Source organism: Convolutriloba macropyga, chromosome 4 (assembly GCF_964194025.1).
Source record: "Convolutriloba macropyga chromosome 4, txConMacr16.3, whole genome shotgun sequence".
NCBI lineage: Eukaryota > Metazoa > Xenacoelomorpha > Acoela > Convolutidae > Convolutriloba > Convolutriloba macropyga.
This window is the reverse complement of record NC_134471.1, coordinates 81,642,796-81,668,826: the sequence shown is the minus strand read 5'-3', so window position 1 is coordinate 81,668,826 and position 26,031 is coordinate 81,642,796. Positions and strand designations below refer to the sequence as shown.

Sequence of the window (26,031 nt, the reverse complement as noted above, 5' to 3'; positions counted from 1 at the left end):
ATTTCTGTCATTTCTTTAACTTTTATCTGATAATCATGCTATCGTCGTCATCACTGTTCACAATTTTTTGCGACCAAAGCTGTTTCTGATCAGCCTATCATGCGGCCCGAAACCGTTTCTGTTCAGACACACTTTGGCATAAAAATGTCTCTGATCAGACTATCCTTTGCTCAAAGCTGTCTCTAATCAGACCACCCCGCATTTGAAGCTCATTTTGATCAGACTCAAACCTGTGTCTGATCTGACTCAAGTGCACTCGAAACTCTCTAATCAGACTGAAGTGCTCTCTTGAGTTCGAGAATGTAATTTCCAGCGCAGAATGCACATTTGTGCACTTAACTGAGTGTGATGAGATTTGATTTTGGTTTGCGACATCAGCCTTGGCTGCGCGCGAACTTTGATAGAGTCTTTTTCGTCCTCTGGATTTAAAAATTTCGAAGGCGAGGTCTAATCAATCCAGATGTCACTAGGTCCTATTTTTTAACCAACTAATGGCTTTTTGGACAAATTTTGTATCGTTTAAGGCGATGGAAGAGATACTTCAAACTCAAACAGCGCTCGGAATAGCTCTGCTTTGCAAATGGGAAGACCCCAATACTCTAACATGATCAATAACAATAATAATGGCAAGGGCTCTCTGGGACTGACAACAGGTGCACCCTTTCACTCTTCTCTCATCAGTATTGAGGAGGGAAGAGAGTTGGGACAGGTATGTAGGTCACTGATTCTGGTGTTTTTATCTAATATCTGATCAAATTCTGACAGTTTTTAATTGCTCTTGATTGAAGTTCATAGCAATTATTGTGAACGTGTTTATCATTTTTGTGCAGATTTTTCGCTTGACCTTTTTGCGCTTTTCTTCTAGAACATTCTTTGACTTCTCAAGTGACTTTTTCGCGTTATTCAGTTTTTTGAGTGATAGCTATTGCTCTCACTCCGAACTAAAGCTTGTTGCTAATCGCAAGTGGGATGCAGAATATCACAGTCGGCACTGCATAACGCTATGAAGGTGGAGGTCAGTTGTTCGAATCCCGGTGGGGTCAAATGTTTTTCCACCCGGCTGTCGTTCGAGAGCAATTCTTCCGACTTTAGTCGGTTTATGTTTTTTTAAATCTCACCGGCACTTCTTAGCAATCTCTAATTATAAAAAAACTACCCTCGATCGAAAAGTGACGAAGAGACCGTGCTCTAGCAAATAGCCTATGAAATGAGCTTCTGCTTGACTTTCGCGAATGAATTGTCTGATTAAGACTTCGAAGAAAAATGTGTCAGCTTTTGTCAGGTCCTAACCCTAGTGGGCATAGGTTTGAGAGTTGAAAAAAGGGAAGAGAGAGCTTAGGGTTGAGGATATATCGAGGAAGAGGGTGTTGGGTATAGCTACCCAGGTTGAGGTGCAGACCCAAATATAGTATAGCATAATACTATAGTATAGTATAATATAGTATACTTTAGTATACTATAACATAGTATAATATAGTATACTATAGCAAATATAGTATAGTATAATGCAGATTTTATGAAAGCGAGATCGGAACGATTCTTTTGAAAGATTGAAACTTATTGAATTTAACATTAAGAGCATTCACTTTGTGGACATTCTCTATAAAAGAAAAACACTACGAATTTTAACCTTAGTTGTTTCTATTTTTTGTTAAAGGAGGAAATAGCTTCTGAATCGACAATTGGAGAGAGCAGAGCCAAGACACAACAACATTATCACCATCATCACAATAGTCATCACCGTGAATTTGCGTCACATCCAGCAGTTGCATGTCAACAGGTAAAACAACTCTAATAGTTAAGCACAAAACGACCAGACGAACTTAGCTGAATGAATCTTCTGAAGGGCTTACCGGCAAAAAAATGTTTTGCCTTATTAGACTAAGCATGTGATTAACCGAAACTGTTTTGGAGACAGATTTTCATGGTGTGAAGGGTGAGTAATTGCTCTCGTAGAGAAGCAATTATTGTAAACGTGTATGTCTTTTTTATGCAAAATTTTCGCCTGACCGTTTTGACTTTTCGAGTGACTTTTACGCCCTTGACCTTTTGCGTTTCGCGTGATTTGAAATTCTCTCTCAATCACAATTTCAAGCAGCTGAACTCAATTGGCGGCAATTTAATACTAAAAGTCAATTGAAAATTGCGCCGAAACTGGTGCCGTTTTTCACTTTATATCTTGATAGTGGTATATTTTAACCTCTAATGTGGTTATTTGAAGTCCACTATTGAACTTTTTAGCCCATTTAGACCCCCGTCCTTCCCTCCCCACCCCCCCCCCCCCATTGAAGGAGGATGCAACTGATTAGAACTCCCACTGGTCGTTCGAACTACTGCGTCCTACCTCCCCTCCTCTCCCGTGGACGCCTCTCTCCGCCTAACCTGACCCCACTGCGCTCTCCGATCCACTTTAATTATGTTAAATTATCCTTCCTAAACCGTTGCTAGCTACTGAAGAAGCCAACCGCTCGCCAGTCCTTTGAGAGCATTTTACCCGACGTTAGTTAATAACATTAGCTATCTGCCATAAGTTATTGAGCAAACACTAGAAAACAAGATCCATTTTCTTTTTTATGTTCCATAAAACTTTTATAACTATAACTTCTAAGTTTCCCGATATTTTGAGACCATTTCAAGCTAATGCAAAAAAAAGCCAAAGGCTAATTTTCAGTCGAATTATTCTCATATTGATGATTTATTGCATCTGTAGAAAACAAAAGATAAAGTCAAGGAAAAAACTTTAAGTTTTCAGTTGACCAAAAGAACTTTGCAACTCGAAAACTGTCGAGAGATTTTCGCATTTTGAAATTTTTTTCTCTGCATGCATGCATCAAACTGAAGTTCAACAAAACACCTTATCGACGGCAATGTCGCTTCAAATTTTCATTTAATTGCAATCAAACAAATTTTTCAGCAATTAAATTAGTCCTGCAATCTTTCTAAATGCATTTTTTTGCATGAATAAATTCTCGTCTAACTCTGTCAACTCTTCGTTTCCAAAGATTGTATTACTCAGAGGGTAATAAGTTTTCTCAGGGCCTTACGCCTAACCAGTCTCTATAAATGCGATTCACAAAAACCTCCTGTTTTGAGAAGACAATTTTATTTTCTGAAGAGCGCTTCCTAATCTTGACGGATTGACCACCAAGTATTCCCCCTCACACTCATCCGTTGCAAATTTTGAGAAATTTTGTCCAATTCTGGTCAGTTACGTTTTTTTCTGATAATCTGGCGGTTTTCTTCAACACACCCAACGTCCTCTCTCTTCTACCTCGCGGTTTGTTCCTCCCCTCGTATAGAACAACCTTCCGAAGCCTACCCCCTCCTTAATCGCTGAACGCCCCTATCACTTTCCTCCAATTATTTCATTAAAACCAGTACCCCTGGTACCAGCATCTCTGAGCCACGGGTGGTTACAATCAAAATCAGTCGCTAGGCTGTTGTTCGAGAGCAATTCTCCCAAGTGTATTCGGGTATGCTTTTTCCGTTAGCTTTAAGAGTTTTTTTAGTTAGAACTTTTGACCTTTAATAGTAGATTTACGGCAAAATTCTGCTCAGCACCAAGATTTCCTGTTCGGATATCCATTTTTTTTGGTTTCACATCATTTTATTGTGCTTTTTTTCTGCAGTTTTTTTTTCACGAAAAACGGCAATTTTAAATATAGAATGAAACTTTCATCAACAAAATGTATACTGAAATTAAGGTCCTAAGATACATTCATCTTTGAGCCAGCATGCTTGACACACACCCCCGCAACCCGTGCGTCCCAACTCCCCTCGCCTCCCGTGGACGCCTCTCTCCACCTTATCCAACTCCACTGCGCTCTCCGATCCCATTCAATTAAGTTAAATTATCCTCCCAAAACCGTTGCTACCTACTCACAAAGCCAACCTCTCGCGAGTCGTTTGAGAGCATTTGACCCGATGTTAGTTGATAACATTAGCCTTCTATTGTAACTTACTGAGCAAACACAAGAGATCATCATGTTTTTTCAATTTTCTGTTTCTTAAAACTTTATTCTGACCATCACAAAACAAAGCGAACAAAGTCTAAAAGTTAATTTTCAGTCAAATTATTCTCATATTGATGATTTATTGCATCTAGAAAACAAAAGATAAAGTCAGAGAAAAAACTTTAAGTTTTTAGTTGACCCAAAAAAACTTTAAAAAAATTAAAAATCGTTGAAACCTAAAAATCGTTGACTTAAAAATCGTTAACCCAAAAAAAACTTAAAAAACTTAAAAATCGTTGACACTTAAAAATCGTTGACAGATTTTCGCTTTTTGCACTCTTTGTTCTCTGCAAGCATGCACCACAACTGAATATCAACAAAATTGTTATGAACATCATTTTTGATTAAAATTTCGGTTTAATTGCTATCAAACAAATTTTGTAGCAATTATATTAGTCCTGTGGTCCTTTTAATGCAATTTATTGCATGACCGATTTTTCGTCGAACTCTGTTGACTCTTCGTCTCCAAAATATGTATCGCTCGGCGGTAATTAGGCTCTCTCAGGGCCTTAGGCCCAACCAGTTTCTAAGAATGCGATTCACAAAACCTCCTGTTTTGAGGACAAAATTTTATATTGTGAAGGGCGCTTACTAATCTTGAAGGATCGACCACCAAGTATTCCCCCTCACACTCATCCACTGCCTTTTTTTAGAGAAACTTGTCCAACGTCTGTAAGATACGTTATTGTTTACTAATAATCTCGCTGTTTCCCTCAAAACGCCCACCATCCTCTCTCCTCTACCTCGCGGTTTGTTCCTCCGCTCGTACAGAACAACCCCTCCCAAGCCCACCCACTCCTTAATCGCTGGACGCCCTTATCACCCTCCACTGAACATTCCATTAAACCATTCCCCCTGGTACGAGCATCTCTGAGTCGGAGGTGAATGCAATCAAAGTCAGTCGCTCGGCGGTTGTTTGAGAGCAGTTCTCCCGAGTGTATTCGGGTATGTTTTTTTTTCCGTTAGCTTGAAGAGTATTTTTTGTAGTTAGAGCTTTTGACCCTGATTTAACAGCTAATTTTACGGCAAAATTCTGCTCAGCACCAACATTTCTTATTCGGATCTTCATTTCGTTTTGGTTTTACATCATTTTTTTGTTCTTTTTTTGAAAAATTGCAATATTAAATAAAGAATGAAATTTTCACTAACAAAATAACTGCTGAAATTAAAAATACTACGGTACATCGTTTTATACTCAAACTAACTGACCAATTTTCAATTTTTAAGATTAACATTATATAAAACTCATTCTTTATATAGTAAACAAAATTCGGTTTAAGCCTATGTCTATATAGGTAACTATTATTTTTGCTAATTGAACGTCAACATAAATGTTCCCCATTTAAAACTGAGGTTGTTGGATGAAGTGGGTAGATACGCATGTTGAAGGACCCAAGAAAACGGAGTAGTGATTTCGGTCACGTCGAAAAAGGAAGTGGAGCAAAATGCGAGTGGTTTTGCAGCGTGAATTTTTTTTCGCTCTTTTTAAAGTAGAGTTAGAAAACGGTGTTTGAACAAAAATTCGCTTTCTCGCTAGTGGTTTTTGGTTCACATGTGGCATTTTCACTTTGCTTTTTACCGTTTTTTTAAATTTTTTGTTTCCAGTTTCTGTTTAGTCAATGAAAATTCTTTGAATTGTACGTCAGGACTTGTCCTGCTATGTTTTTTAGTTCGTCGAATAAAAGTTTTCGTTTTACATCATTCTGCCGCCTCTTTGACATTTTGCGTCAAATCTTTTTGACTTATCTGAGCTAGTCTCACTCTTCTCTCATTCTGCTAAAAGTGTTTTTAGACAGCAGTTGCTCATTAAAGCAATTCAAAATGATCAGATTCAGTATAAAAAACAAATGAAAACGGGATAAAATCATAAAGCCCGATTTTTGATGCCGGTTACTCGAACTTTATTCTTAGTTACCATATCTAATGCTTATTGGTTTCATACTAATCCATGTGTGGTCTTAATGCGAAACAAGAGCATGTTCAGCTCCAAATTGACATCAAAATACTTCGCACTTTAAAATTGTTTATGCAAAATTCATTTTTTCACTTGTTTTCTCTTCTTCCAATCCCAATCTTGGTTATTGGAATCAACGGCGACTATTTTCCGGCAATCTGCTGGGTATGTTCAATTGCTCTTGAACGAAGTTCATTGCAATTATTTTAAACAAATGTGTCTTTTTTGTGCAAATTTTTGCTTGACAGTTTTGGGCTTTTCTTCTAGAACGTTCTTTGACTTCTCAAGTGACTTTTTACTTTTTCGTTCTTCTGTTTTGAGTGAGCTCTTTTGCTCCGAAGTAAAGCTTGTTGCTAATATAATATTGGTTGCAGCATAGCAGACGTACGTTGGTTATAGCGCAGTGGTAAGTGCGGGTTGCTATGGAGCGGGAGGTTATGGTTCGAATCCCATTAAAAAAAGGATCTAGGCTACAGTCCCTGAATTAAATTGTCTCGTCAGTTGTTCATGAGCGATTCTTCCGACATTTGTCGGTTTATGTTTAGTTTTTAATACATCATGTCTGTATATATTCGAAAAATATACCAGGGAAACTTTTTTTTAAAAAGGAGTACAAAAATGTTGAAAGATTCGGGAGGCTTTCAACACTGCAATTCGCTTCTATGATTCTTAACCGAATAAACGGTAAGCTAAAGTAACTGATGAATTTTTACTGCTGAACTTTGTTTTGTTTGTAAAAAAAAGACTTGATATAATTTTGTTTAAGAACTTAAGAACTGTTAAACTTAGACAACATTCTCGGATCTTCGATGCTGTAAATTAGTTTACCATACTTGTTTTTAGTTTTTTGCAGAAGTTACTCGAATCGGGCAAGAAGGCTAATTTCAAAATTGAGAGCCGTTTACAAAGATTGTATTGCTGTTAAACAATTTGTCAAAAGAAACATCGAACAATAAAATTATCAATAAAATGGACATTTTTATGCAATTGACCTCCTAGCATCCTGCGATACCAACAAATTTGACGAGTTTGTTTGGAAAAATAGGTTGCATTATGTTATAATAATTTAAATAAGTTTAGGTGAGTAGTTTTGGCGATGTTGACTCCAGACAACAAATGCCAAAGGAATCGGAAGATAAAAGAGCGAAGTCTGCTGCTGATCTCAATCTGTACAATAGAAGACATTCCCTAACGTCTTCTGAATTGGGTATGTACCAACTGAAGGGGTTACATTACGACGCAGAGGTATACCGATATCTTCACGGGCAAAATTGCCCGATCTGTGTATCTCTTGTTCGTTTTTCCTATGTTTATACATATAAATTGCAAAAATATTTAAGAAAATAGATACTTTAGTAGCAAAAACAGGCGAAAATGAAGGCAAACCGTGTTCGCAAAAGTGTCCAAATTTGAACCGCGAAATTGCGATGCAAGCTATGTATCCTATTTTTTGCTCGCTACGTATCAGGAATCAGCTCGATTTATGTATCTCTTTTCCGCTTTTGCATCTGCAATATGCAAATGGACCGAATTTAATGAGCGTTTCTTAATCTCTAAAAGTGGTTTAAAGCTTTCGTATTTGATAGGAATTAAGTGATTAAAAGTGGCTTACAGAATTAAAATATACCATATCGTACAAACTTCATGGTTTTTCAGGCTTTTACTTGAATTCAATCGTCAACGTTTTGAGACAATTCTATGAAAAATTTGAAATAAGTTTATTTCTGATAAGTCCCTCATTTTCAATTTAGAGAAATGGAAAATTAAAGTACCATCAACTGATACTCTTCAACGTCCTCTCATTTTTTCTTCATGGTTTTTCAGGCTTCTATTTGTATTCAAGCATTACTGTAAAACTAAGTTTAAATGAAAATGAAATTAACATCAATTGAGATTCTAACTGTCGCTCAACTACTTCCGTAAATTTTTCCATATATAAAACGATGGTTGTTCCTGTAGAAAGTTCATCACTCTTCTTTATAAAAAAAGATAAATTAGACAGAAGAAGATTTTGGTAAGAAACCACATGTGAAATGATTAAATTTTTCTTCCGGAATTTGATTTAATGAACGATTCCCAATTGCCTTCAGCAGATGAATATGTCAATATGAAATTTGTCAAAATTTTCTTGTCTGTTTACAGGTTTTCAAGTGTATAACAATTTTTTTTGTGCTAAATTCATCAATTCTGCGTCTGTTTTATATGTCAAATACTTATTTTTGAAAAATCCCTCCATTCAATGACTAAGTTTTGTGCTTATTCACAGGTTTACAGGTGTCTATTAATCTTTGAATCAGTATTATGTTGCGTCTATTTACAGGTTTATAGGTGTTTACTTACCTTTTCCGTCTATTTTCATGTCTAAAACTGTCTAAAAAATTTTTCCCATCTATTCTGATTTGCTATCCCCCCGTATTTTTTACGCCCCAAATAAAAATTATTTGTTGTTATGTAGCACGTTACCATGTACAAAAAAAGCACGTGCAACTGGGGTGCGTAAAAGATATAAGCCACTAAGCTGAAGCAGGGGGAAACAGAATAAATCCATTTTTTCTGGAAAATCTCATCATTTGCTCCCTCTCTCTCTATAAACAAATCTCAAAAACAAAAACTGAGAAGCGATACTTGCAGATGCTTACAGAATTTTAAATTAACGACAACATTTCAAAACAATTATATATTGTATCACTAATTCCACCCTTATAGCACTTCAAAGCTTTCAATAAATTATTGCATGCTCAAAAATTGGGCTTTAAATCATGTTTGCACGCTCAAAAGCTTGCGTTTATTTAGGCTAAGTTGCGGATTAGAGATACAATTAATACGAAATATAGATAAAAAGAAAACGAAAACCTGCTAAAAGACTGACTTTTCACCTATTTTGCAATTTTAATTCGCAAAACTGGCATATCCACTTTTGCGAAAAAAGATACGAAATTTGTCTCCTAATTTTATGCATCTATTTTTCGAGCAAATTTGACTAAGGGAGATTTTGAGGAATACCTCGGCGGCGTAATGAAATACCTCCAAATTTCTGAGCATGATATTTTTGCTGGTTGAGTGAAGACTGAGTGGAGATATCATGAGGGCGGTTCTAGATCAAGTTGGAGACTTCCGTTAACATGGACTACGATACTGGCTAACAAAGAGCTCTTATTAATTGTTCTTGAACGAAGATCATAGCAATTTCTGTAAACGTGTGGGTCTATTTTTTTTGGAAAAATTTCGCTTGACAAATTTGACTTTTCGAGTGAATTTTCGCCCTTGACTTTTTGCGTTTCGCGTGATCTAAAATTCTCTCCCAATCACAATTTCAAGCAGTTGAATTCAGCTGGTGGCAATTTAATACTGAAAGTCAAATGAAAAGCGCGCCGAAGCTGGTGCCATTTTTTACTTTAAATCTTAATAGTGATATATGTTAACCTCTAATATGGTTATTTAAAGCCCACTATTGAACTTCTTAGTCCCATTTAGGCTCCTTCTCCCTTCCTCCCCCCTCCCTCCCCCACCCCCCGTCTGAAGCAGGCTTCAATTGATTAGAGCTTCCACTATTGGTTCGAGAGCAATTCTTCCGACGTTTATTCGGTTATGTTCTTAGTTCAAATTCGCCCTTATTTTAGCCCTGTGGATTCATCTTACGGAAACTTGAGCTACACTCACACTAATCCCTCAGTGTTTTCCACAGGTTGCTTTTTGAGTGGTTTAGTGAAAAACACTGAACATGCAAAATGGCGTACACTTACAGAATTTTGACAGTGGAATTCGCAAAAAATGAGAAAACAATTCTACCTTATTTAATTCTAATGTCCTGTTTTACTCTAAAAGTCGGTATTCAAAAATTTTTATCATTGAGTAAATTTAAAAGTTTACTCAATTATTAAATACAAAATATCTACTCTCCTATAAGTGAGCTTCATTTTTTATACTCAAGGGCGATTAATTATGATTTCGACAAAAATGGCTCAAAATCTACAATTTGTACACATCCAATGCATTTGTTCATCGTTCCAACCGCGCTCCCGCCCCTCCTTAATTCAAGCTCTAACCCCGCTTCAATTGGGCTAAAGCTAGCCTGCCTAAACCATAGCTAGCACCTAATGAAGAAAACCGTTTGTCAGTCAATTGAGAAAATTTGCCCAACGTCAGAATATTTTTCTGCCTTCACCAGACTTATGTGCGTTCAACTCTAGTCTTTGTGCATTGACGTCGAGAGTTTCCTGCACTCTCCAGATTTTCTTGTGTTCATTGGAAAATCTTGCCGTCTTGTCCAAACTTTTGCTGGTTCACCAGAAAATTGTGTGTTCACAAGATTTTCGTGTTTTCATGTCCAGACTTTGAAGAGGACATGAAGAGGTCCTCTTCATATTTTTGTGTGCTCACCAGACTTTGGTGCGTTAATGTTCCGTTTCATTTGATTTTCAATAATTTCTCATTATGTAATTTTGAACGCACGATGTCTCCCTCGTGCATTCTTTTTCAGTCTGAACATACTTGACTTCATCTGGGACCTCATAACTTTTGGTTTCATAACTTTTGTTTGCCATTTTTCCGCAGAATTGAATCATTTCTGAATAATTTTGAGGAACGGCTACCTTCTCCGGCGTTAAACCAGCCGCCATTCTTAGTCATAAGGCTTTATTACAGATTAAATACTAACTTATGCGATGCTACACGTAACTATTCCGGAAACTAGAAAAACAACTTGATATTATCTGGTTGTCATCAAGGTCATATATGATTTAGATCTTTTCGTGGTAACCATTCGTACAAATTTTAAAAGACGCTCAAAAAAGTGTGACGACAATTATTTTTCTATTGAAAATAATGCATTGAGTGAATGACGCTCTAGAAAAAAAGGACAGTTAGAAGACTCGAATTCTAAGCAATTTTGAGTTGCCTCTATCAGACGACAATACAGGACTAACTTTTTCTGTTAAATTTAGCGCAGAGCGTTACAAAAGAAAGTTAAAGTAATTTAAGGTAATTTTACCTTAACAAAGTTAATGTAAATTTTTACCTAAACTCAAGTTAAGGTAAAGTTAAGGTAAACTTTACCTTAACTCTACCTTATCAACTGTTTACTTTAACTCCGTTAAGGTAAAATTACCTTAACTTTATTTATAGTGCAGGTTCACTCGCATAAAAAAATCGATTGTCGATTGTAATTTTTAATTGCTCTCAAACGAAGTTTGTAGCAATTATATTAGTCCTGTTGGTCTTTTTTTATGCGATTTTTCGCTTGACCGATTTTTCGTCTGACGCTTTTGACTTTTCGTCCTCAAAAACGGGATAAACAGGTAGCGCCCAGCGGGCATTAAGTGCTCTTAGAGCCTTTCAGCTCTGTTTCAGCTCAAACTGTTTTGGAGACTTATACTTATACTTATGGTGTGAAGGGCGGTTCTGAGAGGTTGAGAAACCCCCCCCCCCCCGTTGACCCCCATCCCCACCACGCTGTTGCCCCCCCCCCCAACCCAGTGTTGCCCCCATCAGCCCCCAGTGCACCCCCCCCCCCCCCCCCCGTGGCTAGCTACTGACGAAGCCAACCGCTCGCCGGTCGTTTGAGAGCAATTCGCCCGACGTTAGTCGGTTATGTTATAAATTCAGATCTTTCTTCATCGACAATTCTGACAGATTCAAATATACCCCATACTCATCAAGTCAACAACAGACCAATGAAGAAACAGCACTTCTCCTCTTCCTATTGGTGGGTAAAGAGTTCTTCAGGGGAGGATAACGACAACAATTACACCACAAACAAAAACAATGGATTTAAAGACGACAAAAGCAAAATTGACGGCAACTCAGCAGTTCATACAGCGCCGTCTTCACAGGGAAGTTTTTTTGCAAACACGTTTCTGTAGCAACGTTAGCTGGTCAGAACCGATATTTTCGATCAAAACTGAGAATTGATTTGGTTTAGACTGAGTTATGAAAAAAACGAACGGACTCGACCAAAATTTGCAATGGAAAGATTACTTCAAGACACAAATGATCTCTTGGAGTTCACTTAATTGCCGCAAAATTTGCAGCGCTTATTTTTTGCTTCACAATTATTATTTGGCTGTATTGATTGCTCTTGAACGAAGTTTCAAGCAATTACTGTAAACGTGTTGGTCTTTTACACCCCGATCGAACGTTGAAGCAATTTGTGAATATGTTTTTTTAATGGATAATTTTAACGCTTGATCTTTTTCCCTTTTGGAGTGAAATTAAGAACCTTGACTTTTTTAACTGAACTTAAACGACCTTTATAGCAATTATATCAGTCCACCCTCCTCTGCCTGCTGGCGATTCGAACCCCCTGTAACCCTTTAGCCAACTAACCCTACGCCCGCCCCGCCTTCAACGCTCCCCCCTCCCCCATTAATGCGACCCTCTCCACTAAACTCCCTAATGCCAGCATCCTTAAGCAGCAGCTGGCTACCACTGAAGCCAACCCCTCGCCGGTTGTTTGATTGGTAGCATTTCGCCCGATGATAGCCAGTTATATTCTTATTATTAAAAGCCGCCGTCAGCCTCTCAAACGGCTATTATTTAGGCGCTCTCCTTTTTGATTGAGGCGCTGTCTTTTTGTTTTTTTTTAAGATCTGTTCACACATATTCATGATTTTTGAAGTCAAATTGGAGTAGTGGTTTGGTCACGCCGAAACAGGAAATGGAGCCAAAAAGCGAGTGGTTTTGCGGAGTGATTTTTTTTGCTCCAATTTTGAAGTAGAGTGAGAAAACGGTGTTTGAATATTCGCCTTCTCGCTAGTGGTTTTTTTGCTCACATGCGGCAATTTCACTTTGGTTTTTACTCTTTTTTCGATTTTTTGGGTTGGATTTTTTTCTAAATGGTTTTCCCATTCCATTCATAGTTCATTCCAGATCTAGTTTTTTGTTTAGTCAATGAAAATTCTTTGAATTGTACGTCAGGACTTGTCCTGCTATGTTTTTTTAATTCGCTTTACTATTTGATCACGTTTTTCGTTTTATATAAGTCACGGCTTTCAAGTTTGACTTTTGACCTACTTCACTCACTGTTTCAACTGAATGGATTTTATATTCAAAGGTCACAGTCAAAACAGCAAAACCAAAAGAGACGGGATAAACCGACAAAAAGCGGTCATTAAGTCATTGAGAAATAGGTTATCAATGTCCTGTAGCATGTTTGTGAGCTGATATCGGTATTTAACTTTTTAGCTTTCAGTTTAGAAGCTGAATTAAGTATTATTTAGAATCTAACTGGAACTGCACGCCCAATCAGAAAACTTTTTGACACTAAAAGAAAACAGAAAAAATCTCAGTCAATTTGTCTCTGTTTTTTTTTAATTTTGTGTTTCAATCCCGATGTGCATCAAGAGCGTCAACTGCGGTTTTTTTCCGGCATTGTTTTTAATCATTTTTTTCTCGAAAGGCAACAATATGATTTGAATTCAATTAATAAAACAATGAACAGCAGTTCCAACAAAAGGTTTGCTTCCCCACGAAAATGTTTTACAATTATTTGTTTTTAAAAAATTATCTGTGGATCGGAATCGAAAACGCTTGAAATTGAGAATTCAATTCAGGCAATTCTTTCATATTTTGAAAAATTGTACCAAAATACACATTTTTTTATGTTCAAAAACCTAATCAAAGAATCTGTTGAGAAGCAGTGACTCAATTTAAAAAACTTACAAAAAATTGGTCATCTCAAAAATGTCTTTGAATTGAATCAGAAATATTTAGCAATTGAGCCACCAAGAAGTGTGGAAAAAGATCTTGAATTTTGATCATCCAAAAAGTGACTCCAGAATTTTGAGTTTTCCTTGATTTAATTCCTCACCTTCATCGGAATGCTATTCATCGTTTTCCACCCCTAAAAATATTAATTTTTGTTTTGTAAAAGGCCCGAAAGATCTATTAGTTGCTATATAGCAAAAATTCTTGACTGGGACCTCCAAGGAGCCAAGTAATTGATACTTATTGATGTCTTCAAAATCTGTTCGACAGGCAAAATCAACTTCAATTAGGGTCCTCTGTGATGTTCAATGTTAAATTTTTTGTAATTATGAGAGCTAAATTTTGGAAATATAAGTTTTCTAGGGTCGCCCATCGCCTGCAAGCTGCCCCTCTCCCATAGGTTCATTGAAGGAGACAAATTGTGCATCATTAGGAGAAAAGGAGGCCACTAAAACTAAAACACAAATGATGAAGAACAAGCACGGGAAAGAACGAAGAAGGGAAGCAGATTTTCAAAGGTTAGAGAAATTTGACATTATAAAATCCCTAATGTGAAGAAAATTTTATCCTGCCTTGATAACGCTTTAGTTTGCGCTAATAAGGAGCTGTATAATCTATAGAAGATGGTAGCAAGCTGCTAACGCAAATGATATTTGGCTGTGCTCCAGGCAAAGATCTTTCCTAAAAATATTAGGCAACTGTGTGGAAATCAAAAAATTATAAACAAAAACATGTATCAATAGCAAAACTCTCTTAGACACCAACGAAAATTATCTTAAATTTTAAAAAACTTATATTCAATCACAGATTTTTTCTTTTCACCTCGGAGTTTAAAAGCAGACAAATTTTAGTTGATTGTTTTTTGATTATTCACATTTAGAAGTTTATCTGTACTCTGAAACAGAATTTCAAGAATAAATTTGTTTTGTTCATTTAAGTTTTGTTGCCAAAAAGTGTGGTCAGACGGCACAATGTCAGAAATGTCAAATTTTCTTGATTTGATGAAATTACATTTAACTTCATATTTGTGTATGTTTCTTCGTATAGTTAATTTCCACTTTCCCGTACCGAACTCCAAGTGTAAATCAGTACTGAGCTATTGTAAATGCAAGTCTCCCAAGTAAGATATTTTAATCGCTTTCTCACTTGCAATTTGCTTCTCACAAGTGTATATTAACGGTGCAAAAGACAAACTTTCAACATTCATGGTGGTTCAGAAAGGAGAACAAACGTCTCGGGGGATGGAGATCCTGGGATTAATCCCCGCAGGGAACTTTTTTTTGCACTTGGCCCAAGTCTGACCAATGTAAAATCAGACTAAACGCAAGTCTGACCAGTCAAAAATGGCATGGATCAGTCTAAAATTCAGTAATGATGAGGAACTGCATTTATACTGGCCCAGTACTGAAAAACACTTGGAGTTAGGTACGGGTTTATAAAAGTCTTAAAGAGGTTTAACCATTTATTTAAACATTAAATCTCTCTGTGAGGCTCAATTGTTAAGACTAAAAAACCCGTAAGATACTGTTGCACTCTAAGACAAAGAAAAGAAATGTAGACCGTGAACATCCTTCAGAGACAAATTTTTGTCGAGAAAAAATATAGAAAAGTTATGTCAAAGAAAAAAGGAATTGAAATCAACTCTAGATAAGTGTTTTCAGAAGTTAATGCGAAGTGAACACCTATAATAATGAGATCGAAACGTGCTGTGTTTGCATTATCAAATCGACAACCGATAAGAATTAGTTTCTCTTTTTTATTTCAAAAAGCAGTTCAATTGTTCAGGAAGAACAACACAAAAGCGTACATAAACAAAAAGACATCCAAAAGAACGGATACAAAAAGATGCTCTGTACACTAATGTATCAAACTGGCATTTTGTAATCGGGGTACTACGATATTTTTACAGAAAAAAAGTTTTTTAAACCACATATAATCAGGATTCTTTTGATGCAACTCGCTGATTTAGAAAATTATCATTAATTATTTATAACGATCACTGTTAAACAGTTTTTAAGACTCAAAAAATTGAATTTCAATTCTATGAATATTTTTTGACTACAAAGGGTAAGGATATCAGCACGTTGAAAACTGACTTGTCTCTAGCAGTAAATTTCTTGTTGGTGACCTTAGAAAACTGTCAAATATACACAGATTTTTAGAAATAACTTCTGTTAAAACAATTTTGTGCGATTAAAGTATGAACTTCAAAACATGAACTAAAACAGTTACACCAATTACAATTTATGTGTTCTTACACAGAATGTTACAGTGTAAAAAATATCACGTGAGCCGAGCGGTGGCGAAAAAGTTATATGTCTAATGAGCCGGGGTCAGAAACAAAATAGAACCAAAAGTGAGTAAAATGGCTGAAAACTTCTCTAAAGCGTTTAAACATGTGTACAAAAATGAAATAGAATTGAGGTGGATTTTAATGATTCCTTATTTTTTTACTCAAAGTCGGATCTCTAAAAGACCATTTCCAGACGCAGAGTACTTTATAAACGATAAGACATACGTTACAATAGGACGCCTTCAAAAAGCTCGGAAGTTATTGCGACAAAAGCAAATGGGAGCTAACTTTATGATTCAGCATATATTTTTTAACCAAATGAAGTATTCATATGTTTGATTGTTTTACATAGAGCTCAGCCCGAAGCGAACGTCCAGTTAACTCAGGTCACAAAAAGCCTGCCCAACAGAGGTGCCACCAGTTCTGGCGTGTCGGATCGAACAATAAAGTTCAGTGGCCAGATGCCCACTCGAAAACTAAAAAGCAAATCGACAGAAGAGAGAAAAAAGTATAACAAAACTCCGTTGCCACATAAAACAGGTACAAAATTATTTCATTAATTTTTTCTAAGTTATTTATAGTTTATTCATTAGACATTTTAGCATAAACAAAACTATTTATCCTTCATTTGTCTAGAAGAAGGGAATCCATAGTGTGTTTGTAGTTTACAGAAATTGTAATTAGTTATGATGTTTACTAACCAACGTGAGGATGTCTAAAAAATAAACATTTTGATCACAATTATTAATAGCCGCCATCATTTTCTCAGCCGGCTATTATAGCGCTCCTATTTTTTACAAATCAAAGAATTTGAATTGTATTGGGGCGCTGTCTTTTTTTAAGATCTGTTCACACACATGATTTTTGAAGTCAAATTCGATTGTTGATTTTGGTCACGCCGAAACAGGAAGTGGAGCGAAACAGCAAGTGGTTTTGCGGCGTAAAATTTTTTCGCTCTAAATTTATAGTAGAGTGAGAAAACTGTGTTTGAACAAAAATTCGCTTTCTCCGTAGTGGTTTTTTGTTCAAATGCGGCAATTTCACTTGATTTTTACTGTTTTTTATAGCTGCGAAGCTGTAAGCTGAGCGTAGCTATATTGCGTTGCTCTTGGTTTTTTACAATTCAAAGAATTTGAATTGTATTGGGGCGCTGTCTTTTTTTAAAGATCTGTTCACACATTTTCATGATTTTTGAAGTCAAATTCGAGTGGTGATTTTGGTCACGCCGAAACTGGAAATTGGGCGAAAAAGCGAGTGGTTTTGCTGCGTGATTTTTTTCCGCTCTAATTTTAAAGTAGAGTGAGAAAACGGTGTTTGAACAAAAATTAGGTTTCTCGGTAGTGGTTTTTTGTTCACACGTGGCAATTTCACTCTCATTTTTATTGTTCTTTCATTTTTTTGGATCGGATTTTTTTCTAAATAGTTTTCCCAATCCATTCACAGCTCATTCTGGAACTAGTTTTTTGTTAGAATCAAAATTACATATCTCACTAGTGGTTTTTTTGTTCTCCCTAGCAGCATTGTGACATTTATTTTCCGTTTTTTTTGTTTTTTTCATCTGATTTTTCTAGAAATGGTTTTTCAATTTAGATCTGTATCTGTTTCTATCTCTATTATATGGCACGAAGGTCTATTCTTTCGCAGCTATTCCGGCAATCTGCCGGCTATGTTTTCATTTTTTTGGATCGCATTTTTTCCTAAATTGTTTCCCAATCCATTCATCGTCCGTTCTAGGTCTAGTTGTTTGTTAAGTCAATGAATATTCTTTGAATTGTACGTCAGGACTTGTCCTGCTGTTTTTTTGTTTCGTCGTCTGACGCTCTTTTTTCGTTTTACATTTGTTCACACAGCAAAGCTGAAAAAGTCAAATTTTCTGAATGACTTCTTCCTCTCACTAACGGCGTTTGCGAGCGTGACGTCATTTCTCACTCTCTTTAGCAAAAGTTTTTTGCGTGATTAGATTTTGATAACAAGTGACTTACCTCACTCAATAAAATGACTTTTGCAACTTAAAACTAAAGTTTAATTTGATCTTGTTTAAGGTCAAAGGAACTCATATGTGCAGTAAAGGTCCTTAATAAGAGGCCTCTGCGGAATGAATTTTAACAAGCTTTATTAATTTATCGCTAATTTTTTTACCTAACTTTTTGAGCGGCGTCGATTTTTTTTCAATTTAGATCTGTATCTGTTTCTATCTCTATTATATGGCACGAAGGTCTACTCTTTCGTAGATATTCCGGCAATCTGCCGGCTATGTTTCAATTTTTTGGATCGCATTTTTTCCTAAATGGTTTTCCCAATCCATTCATTGTCCGTTCTAGGTCTAGTTGTTTGTTGAGTCAATGAAAATTCTTTAAATTGTACGTCAGGACTCGTCCTGCTATGTTTTTTTGTTTCGTCGTCTGACGCTTTTTTTCGTTTTACATTTGTTCACACAGCAAAGCTGAAAAGTCAAAATTTCTGAATGACTTCTTCCTCTCACTAACGGCGTTTGCGCGCGTGACGTCAATTCTCACTCTCTTTAGCAAAAGTTTTCTGCGTCCAGGTTCAGCAAACATATAATTAGAACCTGCAATACCTCTTCAACAAAAACAACAAGTTGAACCAAAGCACCCGAATGTATTAAAATTCTCCAACAAACAGTCTTGATAAGCCGCCTGTCAGTTCTTGTCTTACCCCAAAAAAACGTAAATCTTGATCTTCTAAAGAAATTCAAACAATTCGAATCTTGTGCATTGCATTAGCTAAATCTTAGTAAATATCGGTAATGTCAATTAAACACTTGAATATGTATTTTGCGTTTCTGTTTGTCTCTTTTTTTTCTTGCTTAAAGGTTAAAAAAATATTTTTGGAAAAGACTAACAATTATTTTGTTTAAAAATCAACATGTTTTACAATTACAACTCAAAATTCTATCCAATAGAATTATATCTGTTAAATAAAGCACATTAAACAAAAAGAGCTTCTATTTTTTTATGTCTAAATCTGATAGCAGTAAAGATATAGGTTTTTTTCTGTTGAAGCGAATGGTGACAAAATTGAATGTACAATATCCAACCACTGGTTTAGTTTTTTCATGAATCAAACTCAATCTCAAACTATTTTCATGTGTCTGTTCTTTTAACATACAAGTATTGTGTTAAACTATAATAGCAAAACTACAATCTGCAGACTGTATTTCATGTGAACTTCTTCAGAGACTATTCATTGAAACTTGTCGGTCGATCGGTCATCCAATATAAAACGAAAAAGCAACTACCTAAGCGAAATTACTTTTGGTGACTACGGTGATTACCCATGGTATGCTTTTTTTTCAAAAACAGTTTAGTGGTTGAGAGTCTTCCAACTACAACAACATCAACAACAACACCAACACTAACAATTACAACAACAGTAGCAACAACAACAACAACGACAACCACAGAAACAACAACAAAAGCAACAAAAACAAAAACTGCACCAAAACAACAGCAATAGCCGCTCACCTACTCAATCAATTTCATATTTTTTCACATGCTTGATCAAGTAAAGGGTGAAAGGAAGTTTTGAGCAAACTGACCGATGGAAACGGAGTTGAGGAATGGAGCAAACACACAAGACTCTCTCTCTCAACTAATTTGTAAACCATGATTGATGAGCAGTATTCTGTTCAAATATTTGAAATAATCTGCTAACGTTGAAGCAATAAACATAATTAACGCTGAGGATCAGTTGATAAGCTCGGATCAACTCGGATAAGCTCTGATAAGCTTGGATCAACGCATAAAAAAATCTTAAAACAAATTTTTCATTTTCTTTTTCAAAATTTTTACTTCTTTTAATCGCGAGGCTCAACTGGACTAATGGCAATATTACCACCATGAAAATAACAACTTTTCTTCCCAACACACATCAAACAGCAATTCCTCTCACAAAAGAACATCGAACAAATTTTACAAAATTTGTCAAGCAAAGTGTATAACCAGGCACGCAATCACAGGAGGATATTTGGGTGTTACTGGGCTTGAAACAAAGAGACACGAAAATTTTCAATTTTTTAATTTCTCTCAAATGAAGTTTGTAGCAATTATATTAGTCCTGTGGGTTTTTTATGCGATTTTTTTCGCTTGACAGATTTTTCGTCTGACCCTTTTGAGTTTTCGTCTTCAAAAACGGGTTAAACAGCTCTTAGAGTTTTTCAACTCAAACGGTTTTGGAGACTTATACTTATGGGGTGAAGTGCGGTTCTCAGGGTTTGAAGACACCCCAACTGTTGACCCCCCCCCACAATTGATAAAACTTTCATTTTTCTCAAATTTTTTGAAAACTTTTGAGATTTTTTTAGGTTTCTCCAGCCTCAAGAGCCGACTGACCTCCTCTAGGGTTTGATTATAGGTTATTGCATAGCTTTTAGATGTAATGGATTGTTTTCCAAGATTTTAATATAAATCATTATCAAAAAAATATTTGCGATTCTTTCAAGATTTTTAAATGTTTTTGATTTTTCTAATAATTTTTTCCGGCACCAGGGTCCTAGAGACCTCCTCCAAGGTTTGATGATACACTGTCAAAGGATCTCCAGAGATAATGGATTGGTTATTAATATTTTAATTATTCCAGCATTAGCTTTTTCTTGACCTCCTCTAGGGTTTGATTATAGGTTATTGCATAGCTTTTAGATGTAATGGATTGTTTTCCAAGATTTTAATATAAATCATTATCAAAAAAATATTTGCGATTCTTTCAAGATTTTTAAATGTTTTTGATTTTTCTAATAATTTTTTCCGGCACCAGGGTCCTAGAGACCTCCTCCAAGGTTTGATGATACACTGTCAAAGGATCTCCAGAGATAATGGATTGGTTATTAATATTTTAATTATTCCAGCATTAGCTTTTTCTTGACAAAATTTAATTTTTTTTTCAAATTTTCGGAAAATTTTTAACTTGTTCCAAATTTATGGATCTTTATGAGCAAGTGAAACTATTTGAAGTTTGATATAGGGATACTGGATAGTCTCTCGAGACAATGAAAGGATTTTGAAGAATTCAATATCTTGAATTTTAGCAAGATATTGTTAGAATTTACTATTGTTTTCAAAATTTTTGAACATTTTTGTCCTCTTCTGAGTTTAACAATCATTACTGACCAAGGAAACTTTTCAATTCTTGCAGATGGGTTACTTGACATGACAGAGCTGCAGAGACAAAAAATAGTTTGGACATTTTCACTGTGAAATCTGGAAGCTTTTCTTTTAAATTTTGCAATATTATGCAAACTTTTAAAATATCCGTCTTTTATTTGATTTATTTACTAACAAGGCTAAATGACTAAAAGTTGCAGAGTCGAATCGAGCTAAAACTAGCCTCACCAAGCCTGTGGCTAGCTACTGACAAAGCTAACCGCTCGCTAGTCGTTTGAGAGCAATTCCCCCGACATTAGTCATTTATGTTTGTAGTTTTTTTCGGTTTTTCGCTTGGATCATATCCCCCCATTACAATCCCAGTGACACCCAATTGTTGTCCCAGGCCGCCTGCACAGTAAATCACCTTAACTTTCGTAGGGCACGACCATTGCCAACATGAAATGGTCAAATGCAAATCAGCAGCTCCTTAATTGTCGAGTGGGAGTCTTTTCCCTAAGGAATTTTCGTCCATGAGAGTCCTTAAAATCAAAATGAGGTGTATTTTCCCTAGGTTTTTGTCCGAAATCGATCATTTTCAAATCATGTTGCTATCATACTGAAACAAAAATCAACTACCAGGACCTGAACATTTTTTTACGAGGTTCTCCGGAAAGAGAAAATTGTTATAGTCCAGCAAGAGTATCAAAGTGAAGAATCGAAAACTGTGAAAAACATGGCCATACTTGTTGTTGCTTTCATTTTTCGTTGTCGGTAGTTGGATTTTTAGAGCCCACAGTATTTACATATTGGCAAAAATAATGATAAAGCTATTTTGGAACTTCATATTTTTGTTGGATTCTAAATCTTGTTGGATTCAATTTAAACTCGAATGTTGCAAAGATATTTGCAGCACTAATTGATGAATTCCTTGCAAAATATCTTCTAAAAAACTTGAACTTATGGTAATCGCGAAATCGCATAAAACTTCATTTTAACAAAAATGTTTGGATGGAAGTGGTTATTATTATTTGTCCACGTCAAAATTGAGAAAATTGGTTTTTATTTTGACCGAAACTTTTTGAGCAGATCGAGTGATGATTGGCAAAGACAAAATCAATAACAACGATAGTGGAGATAAATCATCATCTACTTTTAATTCGACTTCAAGATCAGCTAAGTTATCCCCCAGAGAAGGTCGATTTATCAACCTAAACAGCGCCGATCAGCAATCACTCATAAACAAAACTAACAACGAGGAGAACGCCCAGAGTAAACAAGATAAACAACCAGATATGAACAATCGAGGTGATAAAAAAGTGATGAGACGTCACTCAATTGGAACCCCGGTAATGTTGAACAGAGCAACTTCAGTTGATACACAAACCAAACTGATCAAGAGAGCTGATTTGAAAGAATCGGGTCTAGTCAAAAGTGACGGGAAAGATTTAATTGTCAGACCACAAGTTAGTAATAATTTAATCCCTTTAGAGCTCTAGACTTGTCTTTGTACGTGTTTGAAAATAGTTTTAACGTTGCGGTGAATTTTAATTTTACGGATAATGTTAATCGAATTTATATTAGGTTTTGTGAAAACTATATACACGTGAGAGGAGAATGTTCAAGGTTGAAGTCCTCGTTGACCATGACTTATAAAAATACCAGTCCAGGCCGTTTTTGCTTATGGAAATACCCGTCCAGTCCAAAATTGCCCATGATCCAGCCTGAGATACACTCCGCCAGTTTTTTTTCTCTGTAATCAGAACCCCTTTCAATCATTGCTCTCTAATTTGACCATTTTCAAAGTTTTTCCCTCAGAGCAGACATCGAAGTGACGATTGTCCAGAAATTACTGCAACCAGGAGCTTCTAGGTCATTGAAACTGTCAAAGCTGAACCCCTTTGCAGCCCATGATATAGTGCCCAATTTTAGGCCCCGACTTGGAAAATAGACCATCCTCATATTTTGCCCAGCCCTGCCCCCCTCCCCCTCCCTCAGTTTTAGATTTTTAAAGTACGTTTACTTTTCATAAGTCGAGGTTTTAACCAGGGTGGCCACGGACGACGACTAGAAAAAAAACTGGCAATAATGAGATTTTGAAGTTTGTTTAGCACGCACATGGTCCTAGAGGACGTTATGGTTTAATGCAAAACAAATCAGTTGACGCGAGTGAGTTGACGAGACAGTTGTTGCAATTGAAACTGGACAAAATCAAGGAATCCAACTATATTTTGCTGCAGAGGGCCACCGCCCACGCACAAAAAGAGGGAATCATTTGATTGAAAAGTAATCTGGAGAGAAAAAATGAAGACAAAATGATGCAATCTATGCATTGTTTGAAACCTTGTAAGCTGTACCCGCTGAATTGCCATTTGCGAAATAAAGGGAGAAAACGAAGGGAGAAATTCAACTTCAAAATGGACCCTAGTTTTAGTAATTTTTACAAAATTCTTAGTTTGAGGTTCCAGAACACTAAGACCTCTGACCAGATGATCCTTAAGCGCACAGGGTTTGTTCTTCAAATGAGATCGGGCCTGGAAGTAATGGATGTTTACGATTTGAGCAAGCGCCAAAAATTGTCATGTTTTCTAAAGTTTGATTGATAGCAGCCGTCAGCATCTCAAACGGCTAATATTTAGGAGCTCTATTTTTTTGATAGCCGCACAGCGATAGCTGGGGCTATTATTGACCTTCTCGTGGTTTTTTACAATTCAAAGAATTTGAATTGTATTGGGGCGCTGTCTTTTTTTACGACTAAGAGGAGTATTAGAGAAGTCCTTTTCTTAATCAATTTTATTGGAGTGATTTTTGAAGCGGGAAATGAAACGCGTGAAAGAATTTGGAGTGATTTTGGTGATGAACAAAGTGAAGAGCGGAACGAAAAGAGAGTGGTTTTTGTTCATACCGCTGTTTTTAAGAGTGCGAGAAATTGATGTGTGAAAAAATTTCTCTAAGCGAGCAAAATTTTTTTGTTCACGTGCGGCATTTTAAAGCAGTTTTCATTTATTTTGGTTAAGAGGTTTGGTTATGATTCTGTTTTAATTTTAGGCTGGTTTCAGTAGTAGTTTGAAGGTTTCTGGAAATTCATAGGTTTCATGATAATTCGGAGGTTTTCATTGTACTTTGCTGATTTTCGGGCTAATTTTTGCAGTTTTTTTATGATGATTTTGTTTTACTGCCTCAAATGGGTATTGAAGGAAGCCCTTCTACTTGAGAAAATTTATGATAACAATTGGTTGCAGTTTTGTGGGTAAGAATCATTTTTTTGTTGAGAAATATGACAAAAAAATGGTGAAAATTGGAAATAATTTTCTTAATTTTTTGCAGTTTTTCGTATTTTTTCTGTTTTTAGCTACGTTTCTTTGCCTATTATGACTTGCATATCTGGATACCCTATTGGCTGAAGTGAATTTTTCCTTGGATTTTTATGTTTTTTGAAATATTAAAAAATTTAGTAATTTTTTCCAGTTTTTCAGTAAAAGTTGTTTTTCAGAGCTTTTTTTTAGCCTGAAGTATTCTTTTTCAAAATTCACGTAAGTGGTTTTTTTAAGTACTAGATGTTTTGATGAAGTTATTTTGGCAGATATCGTTTTGTCGGGATCTCAACTTATAACAAAATCTGATCACATTTTTTATAATATTTGAACAGATTTGATTTTTTTTGTTTTTACTTTTTTGTTTCATGACTTTGTTGCAAGATAATCATAAATTAGTGAAGGCTCAATTTGTTTGATGAGTAGTTGCATGGCGTTCAAATGGATTTTCACTTCGAGTCGCTTCTGGAATTCTTCCGGCTATGTTTTTTTAAGATCTGTTCACACATTTTCATGATTTTTGAAGTCCAGTTGGAGTAGTGATTTTGGTCACGCCGAAACAGGAAATGGAGCGAAAAAGCGAGTAGATTTGCTGCGTGAAATTTTTAAACTCTAATTTTAAAGTAGAGTGAAAAAATGGTGTTTGAACAAAAATTCGCTTTCTCGCTAGTGGTTTTTTTGTTCAAACGCGGCGATTTCACTTCGGTTTTTAATAGCCGCCCTCAATTTCTCAGTCGGTTATTATAGCGCCCCTTTTTTTAACTTTGTCGAACAAAAAAATGTTTCGCTTTACCTCATTTTGCCGCTTTTTCAACATTTTGCGGGAAATCTTTTTGACTTCTCTAGTCTAGTTTCTCTCTTCTCTCATTCTGCTAAAAGTGATATTGAACATCAGTTGCTTTTCTCAATCCATTAGCAGTTCATTTTGGCCTATTTTTTGTTTGACCCAGATTTCTATTTCTCGCTAGTGGTTTTTTTTACATGCGGCAGTTTGACCTTGATTTTTTGTTTTTTTTTATTTTTACCTGATTTTTTTCAGAAATGGTTTTCCCAATTCAATCAAAGTCCGTTCTAGGTCTAAATGTTTGTCTAGTCAATAAAAATTCTTTGAATTGTACGTCACTACTTGTCCTGCAATGTTTTTTTACTTCGTCGAACACAAAAATGTTTTGCTCTACCTCATTTTGCAGCTTTTTCAACATTTTTCGAGAAATCTTTTAGACTTCTCTAGGCTAGCTTCTCTCTTCTCTCATTCTGCTAAAAATTATTAGCAAAGCAATTAAAAATGAACAGAGTCAGTCAGTATAAAAGTAGAAGTCAGAAATAGAAACGGGATAAACCCATAAAGACCAATTTGAGATGCCCGCTATTTGAACGTCGTTCCTATAAGTATTAGTTACCTCTCTCTAATGCATAATGGAATTTATAGTAGCCGCTGTAGCCTATCTCTAAGAAACAGAAGTATGTTCAACTACCAAATGCCATCAACATAAGTCGGACTTAAAAAATGTTTTTGTTCAAAAATCTTTTTTCAATATCTATTCTTTCAATTCCAATCATGCTTATTGGAATCAATGGCGGCTTTTTTCCGGCAATCTGCCGAGTATTAATACTGTTTTTATCAACTTTTGGATCGGAGTTTTCAATAAATGGT

General features: G+C 35.9%; 1 protein-coding gene across 4 annotated transcripts in view; it reads left to right on the top strand.

Annotated features, from left to right (window-relative positions):
• Positions 1-23,453, top strand: part of LOC142338715 (uncharacterized) — a 65,276-nt gene extending 41,823 nt beyond the window's left edge. For all 4 annotated transcript variants that reach the window (XM_075388595.1, XM_075388596.1, XM_075388594.1 and 1 more), the window contains 8 exons: positions 525-709; positions 1,658-1,780; positions 7,048-7,174; positions 11,572-11,800; positions 14,037-14,189; positions 16,317-16,504; positions 22,153-22,529; positions 23,175-23,453. In XM_075388595.1, coding sequence (XP_075244710.1) covers positions 525-709; positions 1,658-1,780; positions 7,048-7,174; positions 11,572-11,800; positions 14,037-14,189; positions 16,317-16,504; positions 22,153-22,529; positions 23,175-23,342 — 1,550 coding nt within the window. In that variant the 3' untranslated portion in view covers positions 23,343-23,453. The remainder of the gene's footprint in view (positions 1-524; positions 710-1,657; positions 1,781-7,047; positions 7,175-11,571; positions 11,801-14,036; positions 14,190-16,316; positions 16,505-22,152; positions 22,530-23,174) is intronic.
• The last annotated feature ends 2,578 nt before the right edge of the window (positions 23,454-26,031 follow it).